Source organism: Cydia pomonella, chromosome 1 (genome assembly GCF_033807575.1).
Source record: "Cydia pomonella isolate Wapato2018A chromosome 1, ilCydPomo1, whole genome shotgun sequence".
In the NCBI taxonomy this organism is placed as follows: domain Eukaryota; kingdom Metazoa; phylum Arthropoda; class Insecta; order Lepidoptera; family Tortricidae; genus Cydia; species Cydia pomonella.
In genome coordinates, this window is record NC_084703.1 from 7,301,748 (window position 1) to 7,313,981 (window position 12,234).

Consider the following 12,234-nt stretch of genomic DNA (forward strand, 5'->3'; position numbering starts at 1 on the left):
GAAGTGGAAAAACGTTTTCTCTTTTTAACTGACTTCAAGATTTAAAAGAGGAGGTTATCAATAATTCGGTTGTATGTTCCGTCATTTCTGAACCGATTTTGAAAATATTTTTTTGTTTGAATTTATATAAATACAGGTTGGTCCCGTTTTTGTCAAAACTCAGTTCTGATGATAGGATCCATGAGGAATCGAGGGAACTCTTCAAATATGAAAGGCATACATATATTACATAAAGTGATTTTTGTATTTTCTTTGACAAATTTACATTTAAAAAAGTGACATTAAATAAGTGACATCAAATTTTGATGTAGTGGAACTGCTGATGATGATCAGAATGGAAGTCTTCAAGTACACGTTTGGCGAGTTCTCCTCTTCGCTGTGTTTGTTAAGTAAATTAGATTTTCAAGACAATTTTTTGTCAAGTTCGAGTTCTTACGATGGGGTCCATGAGGACTCGAGGGAACTCCTCAAATGTTAAAGGCATACATATAGAGATTTTTGTATTTTCATTAACATTAAGTATTTACATTTGTAGAAGTGACATTTGATGAAGTGGAACTGCTGATGATGAACAGAACGGAACTCTTCAATGATGCATAGTTCACGTTTGGCAATTTGTTCTCTTTGCCAAGCAGTTAGGTTTTCAAGGCACATTTTTATATTTCTATCCTATTTAGTTTTTTTATCTTAAATACAGTCGAATCGACGCTGTAATATTAATTTCAATGTATGAAATCTAAAATCAACAATAATCGTTCTTTAACCGGTCTCCCTCATTGAAGTCGGTTTTTTTTCTTAAAAATTATTATATGGACGATCATTCCCTCTTAAGTATAATTGAAGATTTCACCAGCACCAGCAGTGTGTTTTTTGAGTAAAACTGTACTTAAGAGTAGCTTACTCTTTTAGTAGATATTATTTCTGGAAATGTTTGGAAGTCGATTTTCGGTCTAACATTGTGATGTTTTTAAGCCAAACCATAATTTTATGCTTTCGTAGAATTTTAAGATTAAAGCCAGTGAATTTATATTTATTTAACTTTACATACATAATAACTTCAAATATATATAGATTTTCAGAAGGTAAACCTAAAACTGCAATTTTCACCCAAAAATCACGACAGTCATTATAAAGTCATATGCTACTATTAGGAGTGGAGGTACCCATCCGCATGCCTAACAGAAACTAGCCCTTTTCCCTTGTTTTTAGTTTAATTAGGTAAATTTAAATGTAGTTTCTTATTTGATTGTAAATGCTGAAGTTTTGAGTTGTACTTTTTGTGAATTTAGAGTTTGATTTACTGAGTATCAGTTTCATATCTTATTTTCATAACTAATACCTAATGTTATGAATGTACAGTCAGCGTCAAATACTTTGTAGCAGTCAAAGTGGCCAAATAGTTCGGTACACCATACTAAATATATGGTGTACCGAACTATTTGGCTACTTAGGTTGCTACAAAGTATTTGACGCTGACTGTACCTACTATAATTACTGTACCTCCATAACACTAAGTATCAATTATGAAAATTAAGGTATCACTTTTTCTAATAGGGAAGTCATATCGAGAAGCCGTTCGGCGGTACGAGCGTAGCGCCTCGAAAACGTTGGCAGTGAGTGTGATAAAGTTGTCTTTTCTGGCTTTGGCGACTATAGGGACCGTGCGTGTTGGAGGGTCTGCCATCTTGTGGCCTGAATCGGAACAATAAACATGTACATTTACACGTCACGTGTTTTCTTGTGCATAGTAGGTTCTGCCATCTTGTGGGCCACATCGGAACAATAAACATCACATTTACGCCTCGCGCCAAAAATCTGACGGCTCCTGTGCTGCCTCCTACAGTTCATGCACGCTCCCTATAATAGGCCCCTAGAATTTGGTGAAAGCTTACTCTGCACCGATTTTGATAGCACAGACAGCAAATGTTATTTTAAACGTCATAATTTCATAGAAATTTGACGTTTAAAATTGCCCCGCGCGTAATATGCTCGCTCAGTGTGCACTCGGCTAATAGTGATATTTGATGCCAACCTGCCTAGATACGAAAAATACCTAAATTTGTGCTAGTGAATACGGATGCACAACTTTGAACACTTGCGATGTACACTGAATGGCCTAATAAAATTATATAAAAGGTACTTTGTTTGTCCTGTATAGCCATAATTAAAAGCTTTCATAATGGCACACTAATTATTTACAATAAAACAATAATCTCCTTGTAAAATCACTTTTTATTAGAACCATAATAAATTCACACAATTTATAAACACAGTTGTTGACATTTAATTAAGAGCAAGTGGTTTAAAAAGGAATCCTAATAATAACAGCATTTAATTGTGTGAGCTCCAAATAGTTAATTCGCCATTTGGTTACCTAACAATAATATTACTATCAGAACTATTTATGTAGGTAAAGGATGATACCCGCTCTTCGACTGTACCAACTACCTACTTATACAGCAAAATCGGTATATATGTGACACGCGTTGTTGACATAGGTGACAATTAATATTGCAATAGGTAATCAATTCCATAATTGTGGGATTTTGAGCGTCAAAAACTTGTTTTATTGTCATGATTTCAATGATCACTTTTAACTAACTAAAAACAATTAACAAAAAAACTAATATTAGTTATTTTCAGAGTATCATTTTAAATTATTGTCAAAGCTTTACAAGCTGACGGCGAATTTTCTTTTTGGAGTCTATTCCACTTCGTGGTACCATTATGTATAACCTCACGATAGACTGATTTGTTTAAAAGGTAATTTACTTATTTAAAAATCTAGAAATCATAAAACTTTTTTATTATCCATTGTACCTCTACAAAGCACATAGTGGAGCAGGCGCGAGTGGCGGCGCGCGTGGCCTGCTCGTACAGGTGCGCGGAAATATCCAAACAAGAGTGTGGAGACTCGCTATTTTGAAAAATTCCCTTTGGCACGTCAGAGGGCCAACCGTAAGCACCGAAGTTCGCAAATTTCGGGCATCTTTCTCTTTTAATCCAATTAGGGCGTAATTAGAGTGACAAAGAAAGTTGCGAACTTTGGTGTTTGCGGTAGGCCCTCAGTACCCGGGCGGCGCGCGGCGGCACTGCGGCCCGAACAGGTCCTAGTCAGATCCAGCTACAGATCAAGTTCTAACCTAACTACAAGAGAAACGCTCACCCTTAATGCCGCACGACACTGGCGATTAACTAACTTAAAACATTATATAACAAACAATTAAGTAGACACAATTCCAGTGTATTTTATTTGAAAATAGCAAATCTAAACATTTAGTGTTAAGTTAGTTAAGCGCTCCCTTGGCTCAAGCGTGGCGGAGATTCTACGCCGGACAACAACACATTTAAATACTTAACATAATGATATCAATTGTAATGGAACAAGCAATCTCTTCTATATTAACACTTTATACTTATTAAAAGCAGTGAGTGATTTAAATAATCCAGAGAACTAAAACTATCTTATTCACAATTAATACTGATGAACTTAAACTAAAACAAATAAAATATTTCTCAGATAATTTGATCACAACACTTCGATTGCTGAAATAAACGAGTACAAAATATATTTAAAACTTGATTTACATATATATATATATCTAGGCGTTAAACGTAGGCGAAACAATCTTCCAAAATGCTTTTACGTTAAATAATCATTCTCGAAAATCTATCTTGGTCTTAACTTAGCACCCAGCGAGGCTCTAGCGAACCGCCGACGTTTCCTCTCACTCTAACAACCCTACAGCGACAGAGACGACCGGTAAGTGAATATTACAATTACACAGACATGAGAAACGTGTTTAATTACGCACACAATAGGAGTTAAGACTACGTAAGTTGGTTGTCCCTCTCGCCGTTATGTCATCAATCTATATATTCCTTTCGAGCGGCACATATTACAAACATAACAAGTACAACTGTAAAGTGACTTCCTACCCGAACACTACGTCATAGATGTACTATTAATTATACTTATTTATAATGCAATAAAAAATATTTTAGAAAGGTACGAGATAAGTGCGCCTCGAACAAAAGGGTACGTAACCGGTGGCTCGCGGTCCTCTTTTACCACTGTCCCGGAATATTTACATTCCACTGTCCTCACAAGATATGTACACTTACACAATTCTTTGGTTCCGTAGTAAACTTTAATGTTAACATGTTTTTGATGCTTACAAATTTTATTATAGCTACCCTTCGCGTCACTGTTATTCAAATAAAAATAAGTTACGTTTAATACCAATAAAATATAAATAATCATCAATGAACAACACTTATAATCACATTCATGCAATAAATTAATACTTTTAAAGCTTTTTTTGTATTAAAAATAAATATGAAGCGGTAAGAAACGATTTCCGCAAAAATATGCCCCTTTCCCTAAGCGCATACTCTCAACATGTAATATGTAAGTAAATATATATTTTTTACTAACCTCTTCCATACCAATGTTTCAAATACTACTGCAGACTCAAACTTAATGAACTTTTTAGACTAGAAGAGGATATGATATACAGTGTGTTAATCCAATACGGGCGCAAATTAAATAAATCCGTTGAGAAACTAACCCATAATTAATTTTTGAAAAATTTCCGAGCAGCAATGTATTGCAAACATGCCATGACGAGATACGAGCTTTTTATAGTAATTGCCAACATGCGATGACAGTTAATTTATGGGTGTAATTTAGATAACAGGTATTTAAATTGTAATTGAAGTGTGATTTGATAATTTTAAGTTGCTCCAACATCAAATGTTTAATAAATCATTACATGATACTGATACGATTACATAAGCCTTGATGAGTGGCTGGATGAATGGAGTAATGCAAATATTTCAACACAATTAGTAATCATAATCGATGGCTTATTTAACTAAGATTACTTTTGGATATTCGTGGCTGACATTCAGTTACAGTTAAACTGCATATAGCTACGTAGCAAAATTGATGCCTAAAATATGTCGTAGCTTCTGTGCGACTCCATCGTAGGAGTGTACTATTTGTACTACACCTTTAAAAATACTCTTTTTTTATTTACACGTTGCGAATAGACTTGGGTGTATGCGCTTAGGTCAAGTTTGGGTAAAAACCACGCCGGTGCGATTAGCCGAAAAAACTATTAATAATAATTGACGAGCAAAGCGTGCCATCATAACATGGCCTGCTAACACGTCAACCGACCGCGACCAACGTAGACACCGTGCATCCAGCAGATCTATCGAACAAGATAAAAAATTATAGCCTGTAAATTTAGGTACTTATTAAAATAATATAAACATCAAAATCTACTGACACGATCATTCGGCCAATGAGATAATACCATAGTCTCAAAACTCCAGCCTATCTTAGTAAAGTATGGTATTTAAGACAATCGCACCAGCGTGGCATTCCGGCTAGGTGTTTAGCAAACGATGGCCTCCGAGATGGGGTTCTCGGTGATGCGGATGACGGGCGAGTGGCGGCACGGGCGGCGGCGCTCGGCGTCCGACAGGCGGCGGAACAGCACGATCTTGGTCGGCGAGAGCGGCGCCACTGAAACCCAACGACAATTAATGCATCGCCCACGAAAAGAAGTAAACACGAGCGAATTTGCTCAACGCCGGCGCTTGTCACTTCGACCGCCCGCCGTACGTTTGTTTATCCCACATGCATGGTGCTCGGCGCTGCAAGCGTCAGCGTGGAGCGAGTTCGCTCTGAACGCTTTTTTCCGTGTATTTTGCGATATTTTTAAATATAGGTAATTTGTATTACCTATATTTGAAAGTCAGTTTCAGTACGTCAAGATACTGAATCAATCACTTGGGCTAACGAATAAAAGTTGTTAAAATCAAAACAGATTTGTCAAAAAGTACTTATAATTTTTTTTTCATTGCTAAATGTTAATCGCACATAAGGGCCTTTATTGCAATAACAAGAAATATTTGGCTTTAAAAACATATTCGCGTTAATAAGCTTAGTTTTTGACGCTAAAACTCAGTGGTTGCTATGGTTATAATTAAAAAATTCTTACTTCAAAATATTCATTTCATAAAATTAAAGTCGAATATATCTCTTATTTTAACAACAGCACCCAAGCGTGCTGTCTCTTGTCTTTTTTACCATTACCTATTAATTTTCTTATAATGAGACTCGCTAGCATCACCGCGTCTATGTCCTACATCCAAACACTTGTGAACTTACTTATCTACTTGCTAACACGAAATAAATGATCTATTCTATATCAAACGTAAACACGGCCTTGCTAGCTAGTCAGATTACATAATTATTTAAATAGGTGGGAATAAGTAGAACACAATAACACGATACGGACATAAAGCATAAAAATCTGTTGTGGTCATGTTGTGATTGACAGTTTTGAATGGTTCACGGTTGGTTTCCTTTTATATTTTATGAAAGGTAATCACGGCTTATATCCCGGTCGATTTAAGTGCAGTTGTGATTGATCGACGATATCCTAAAGACAATATTTATTGCACATAAAAACTATTATTATAAGGGCATAGGTATATAAATTCTTAGTTGAATTTGGAAAAGTTGTCGCTGCGTAAATAGTTTTTTCTCTCCGTAAATCATGCAATATGCAATCCATATATACGACGGACGGTAACTAGATCAACCCCAATTCGATTTTTAATTACTAACAGGTTAATTAAGAGACACCAATTTTACGTACAGTAGGATGTTCATATACGTCACCGAACAGCGCTATTACGTCGCTTTCTTAGCTAGTTGATCTGTCGACTTCACTGGACATTCGGTACCTGCTCTTACGGATTTACGTTGGGGGTGAATACTGTCATACATTTTTATCCACATTCTAGAAATAGTAATATAAGTGGTACCAACCATAATTCGAACAGGTAATATAATACAGTAGAAATATGCAATAACATACCAAGTATGCCTAGATAAAAATAATCCAAGTCCGAAATGACTCTCCGGACATGTCTATTTTATCTGGTTCAAATATTTTGGTATTCTCTGTGCCGTAAATTTGTTTTTTATTATATTTATAAAAACGACACGTTTATTTACAATTTCAGTTCACCTTCTAATTTTCTGTTAATACATATGAATGGATACTTAACTAAATAATTAACAAACCGGATAATGAAGTTAAACCGAGTAGATATAATTATGCAGCAACACTGCAGGTCATGCACACATAAGAGGAAAGAAAATGGTTATAAGTTGTATTGAAATTTCTAATAATACTTTTCAGTTTTAATCACATCACACTTGACTTACACTTTGACTAACAGCGCTGCCACATACTAGAAATCTACGGGTTAACTTTCGCTAGAATACAGAAAACATAAAATATTTACATTGGAATGAAAAATATATTTAAAAAAAGTTGGCGTGTCATACTGAAAATAACAAATACTATTTATTATGTAACATATCAAAAGCACTACAGGAATATATCGCAACATGCGAAAACAATGATATCATAGATACCATGATCTTTAAGTATTTCATACTGTTTCTAGTTGAAAGATTGTACGTTGGACTTGTGTGATCATGTTACGCTTACGTACTCTATGTACAACGGATATCATTATTTTGCAGATAAAAAACAAGAAATAAGAAAATAAGGGGTGACTTACTGTTTCTACGAAAGCTCTAGACGGTCACAGCTCCCGGCTGGGATACTCTATGGCAGGGCGTGCTTAATTTTTGCAGTTGCACAACACCTACCGTAGTGAAAAATTAAAACAAAATAAATAGGATGAGTTAACACGTGCTGTTGTTGTGGCTAGAGAAATCTTGGATGTGTTCGATAGATTTACATTTTTTCGCAGCGTGAATTATTTATTGTTGTTATATCGATCAAAACAGTTATTCTGAGATATAATATTTAGAGTACGTACTACAAGCAATTCTTTAGCCACACACACTTATGCAAGGAATGACTAGGAAAATCAAGTCTATATCATGTTTGAAATGTTTTAATCATCACTAAAACTTTTGTAGTACGTAATAGATATCGTAGTCATCCTATCATAAGGTTATGAATAATTACGTGAAATAAGGACTAAGAATAATGTTTCTAATAAAATACTGTATAGTACTCGATGTAAGAACAGCATGCACTCGATGCCAACGATAGGTTTGGAGAATAATAACTTAATTGGGTTGAAAGACATGTTGACATTTACACGGTCGCCCACAGCTCACAACCAAACCTACTAATTGAGTTTTTGTATTTTTTATAATTCTAACACATGGTCTAAGGGTTATTCCCACTAGTTACCATCAAGTAGTTACCAGTGGTAACTACTAGGATTTTTATTCCAACCTTTTACCACTGGTAACTACTGGGAAAAAATCCCACCTTTTACCAGTGGTAACTACTGGGAAAATAATTCCCGGTTGTTAAAATTTGGTTAGTGTTCATCAGTAGTAATAAAAACAGTATAAACGAGAGTGCTTTAAACAATAATTCATTAAAAGTTCAATTAATTATAAGTTAATTAATTATTAATTTAGTTATTAGTCGATTTGTGATACAGTAAACTGCCTTAAAAGTGATACAAAAATCGGTTTTTGACTGATTTGTGTGTTCGTTCGTATAATTGTGATGCTCCTATATAATACTATATATAGTACAACGCTGCGCTACGCAGTGTAGCGTAAGCGCCCTTGACAACAGATTCAGGTTTCATAGATAACGTCACAATTAATTATATTTACAATTAATAAGATAAATGCTCTCATGCTCTCGAGGTTGATGGCAAAAGGGAAAAAATAAACATATAATCTAATAATCAATATAATGTAATAATTCCAAAACAAAATAAAATATTTATTATACGTAAAATAAATATATAAATATTTTTATAATAAACAACATTGATTAAATTGCTATCGACGCGTAGCGCTTAAAAGTTGACATGTAATGTAACTCCATGCATGTTATAGGACTGCTATCGCCAACTGCTGGGCGAGCTCGGCGGACGTGTTGACCGCTCAGACCAACCAGTATAAACGCGTATCTCTGGCGCTCTCTCTTTATCAATGTTTCAGTCACGCTCGCGCGATGACAATTTCACTTTACTCAAAAATGTGGGTACGTACTGTGTGAATTGGCAACTGATAAGCCAAGTTTACCAGTTGCCAATCCACACAGTACGTATCCACTTTTTTCTTACAGAAATAAATAAGTGGTTTTGTTTTAGAATATATTTTATGCTATTCGTGCACTATATAAATAATGATTGCTTGTATTTCTCTATGTAAGTGAACTGTTATATTCTTTTGGAGAAATGAATTCTAATTTAAATTACAATTTTATCCAAACGTTATTTTCTTTCTAAATATTTTTGATCACTTTTAAGGCAGTTTACTGAAACACTAATCGACTTATAATTAAGTAACTTATAATTCATTATTGATTAAAGTACTCTCTATTTATACTGTTTTTATTAGTATTGAACGCTAACCAAATTTTGGTGGTAACTACTGGGAAAAAAAAATCCCAGTACTTACCACTGGTAACAACTTGGTGGTAACTAGTGGGAATAACCTGGTCTAATAATACAGCTAGACAGCCGTAGCTTTTTAAAATCTACAGATTAGCGCACACAACACTAAGTAAAAGGGGAAGCTAAGCAGTTCCAATTAAATATGGAGCGGAGCGGAGCTCTCCCACAATACATACCGAATTAGGATGGCCGCAAAATGCAATATCCAGGCTCAAACGTAATTAAGAAAACAAAAAGAAATGGTTGAGAACATATTTTTTAAACAAGTTATACATCCTATATCTATTGTTAAGTAAGATTTTTAAATATAGCTTTGATTTTATTTTACACACGAGTCAACCAAACAGTAATGAACCAAATAAACGGGTAAAATAAACATTGACAACACTAAATGATTTTTAAAAATTTAATGCCGGACATAAGCCATAAAATTGTTTATCTAACAAATCTATAATCTAACAAAATATTTGAAAATTGTTTACATTCCAAGTATGAGAAAAAAATTAATAAACAACGATTATACGAGTAGGATGACGCGGCTAAACAGATGCAAAAATAGTGTTGACTAGTTGTTACTTAGTAATGGTATGTAATTATATACGTTTTCTTAAGGCTTTTGGTGTCGCAATGAAAGGTGGCGTTGTGGTACCGGTGGTTGCATCTATCGAGCGAAGCGTGGCGTGGTTTAGATAGTATTATTATAGTCGTTCAAAAGTTCAAATGCAAAGCTAGCCGGTGCACATTCGCACTAAACAGCATGACAATGTTCATGTTATTGTCAATATGTCGATTATAGTGAATTACACATTAAAAGCACTAAAAGCAGTCATTTCGAATTGTCATAAGTCATACTAACTTAAGCCAAAACAACGGTTTTACTCACGCAATTTTAGTCACTCATGGAGACCTGTGCTCTCCGAAACATGTTGCACGAGTAACTCCAATTACGTGAGTTACACCGTTGATTTGGCTTAAGCAGTCATTTCTTTGAAAATGGTTAACCTTAGTGACTATACTATTCGTTATAAAACAACGAGTAAATGACTAGAATACGTTCATATTTGGTACACATTTTAGTAATTATTAATTCGTTATATTCTAAAATTACACCGAGATTACAGTCGCGTGCATAGACTTTATAAATTATATGAAAATATCGCAAGGGGACATAGTATACTATAAATACATATAATTTAGAATTTGGTAGACATTTGAATAGGACGGAAATAGAGACGGAGGGTTGGAAATTAATAATAGTCGAAGGTGTTAGAATTCGTTATGCACGCGTCCGCGGTGGAGACCCTTAAAAGATCCGTCATTGAGGGCTTTGACAAAACTTTTTGGCAGTATCTGTGGCATAAATATTTGGCAACAGAGTACGAATATTAATCATCCAAGTTCTTTCTTCTTTGGCAGATTTTGTGTTCAATATTATTGTATATATTTATACATGTATACATAATATTTAGAAAAACATGCCTCCGACTGTATCGAATAGCTTAATATATATTCAAATATGTTTATATAAATCCAAAATATCCAAACCTTTATTAATTAATTATTATTTCGTTTTTTTAGTATATATATATCTTTAATCCATTAGATATTTAGGTTACGTATAAGAAGTTCCAACTAATGTGACATTGTGTAAATACAATTTAACATTAAAGATATTCACATTTCAATCGTCACAATAAATACTAGCACTGTACTTATTCTGCGTTTAACTTTTCTATAATGAATATCAATAACTACGAGTATCAACGTTAATTATACATAGTGGGTAACCGTAACATTTAATGCGAACATTGTAGGTATTTATCTAAAATAAACCTTTTGCAATGGGGGCACAATCAGTGGACTCGATAAAAATGCCTACCTAGCCACGACCACAGACATCTGAACTTCAAGTTGAACGTTGACTGACTAATCAAATCTATTGCAGCTGTCCAAATCTTCTCGAATATATGTCTATGATAAAGCACTGACCAGTGATATCACTTTTATGTCTCAAATATTTACTAAATGAGATCTTAGAGGCTCGCCTAATTCTTCAATTCACTTTGATGTTAATAAAATCTTTATTGAAAAAAAAACCTTATTAATAACAGTGCAATGAGTAATCTATAGGTTTCATTTTAAGCATTTTTTTTATATTGGTCGATGCTTCAAGGGTTCATTTTCTAAATTGATCTTTAATATTTGACAATTAGGCCGTTATACCTATCGTTACCAAGCATAAAAGCAGCGATAGTGTAGTATAGTGTGGCACTTCGCCTTCTGCCATTTTCTCGAGTATAATCTGGCCCCAGCTGTCTCTGGACGTGGCCATAAACAAAAGAATATGTTAGAACGCGTAAATTAGTGCAAATAATTGTAGTAGCAATGCGGTAACTAGGTTGTCAAGCGCTTACCTTTGACAATCCGCTTAAGGAGCCGCACAATACAATCCATATCTACGGAATATATTGCACTCTATTCCGCGATTTAATATATTCCTTTGTCTACGGTAATGACGAAGGAAATCACACTGACTAGTGATAGCTCTTCTGTTTCCATTAATCGAGTAGATGCGTTGGTGTGGTCAAGTCCAGCGGTTTACTTACCGTAGCCCTCGCCCTGCAGGAAGAGACGGAAAGCCTCGGAGATCTTGCCCGGCTGCTCCTCGAGAACCATGCCGCAGTCGGATATCTGAAGTCAGTCGATGGATTTATTTGACCACAATGAAATATGTACATAAGA

General features: G+C 34.7%; 1 protein-coding gene across 4 annotated transcripts in view; it reads right to left on the minus strand.

Moving 5' to 3' along the window:
* Nucleotides 1-2,212: 2,212 nt before the first annotated feature.
* The window catches only part of LOC133525918 (protein NDRG3), a 128,318-nt gene continuing 118,296 nt past the window's right edge, over nt 2,213-12,234 (minus strand). For 3 of the 4 annotated variants that reach the window (XM_061862516.1, XM_061862382.1, XM_061862593.1), the window contains 2 exons: nt 12,099-12,183; nt 2,213-5,536 (listed from right to left, as the gene is read on the minus strand). In XM_061862516.1, coding sequence (XP_061718500.1) covers nt 5,406-5,536; nt 12,099-12,183 — 216 coding nt within the window. In that variant the 3' untranslated portion in view covers nt 2,213-5,405. Of the gene's footprint in view, nt 5,537-7,614; nt 7,702-12,098; nt 12,184-12,234 lie in introns of all 4 variants that reach the window. The other variant, XM_061862460.1, reaches the window with a different exon arrangement.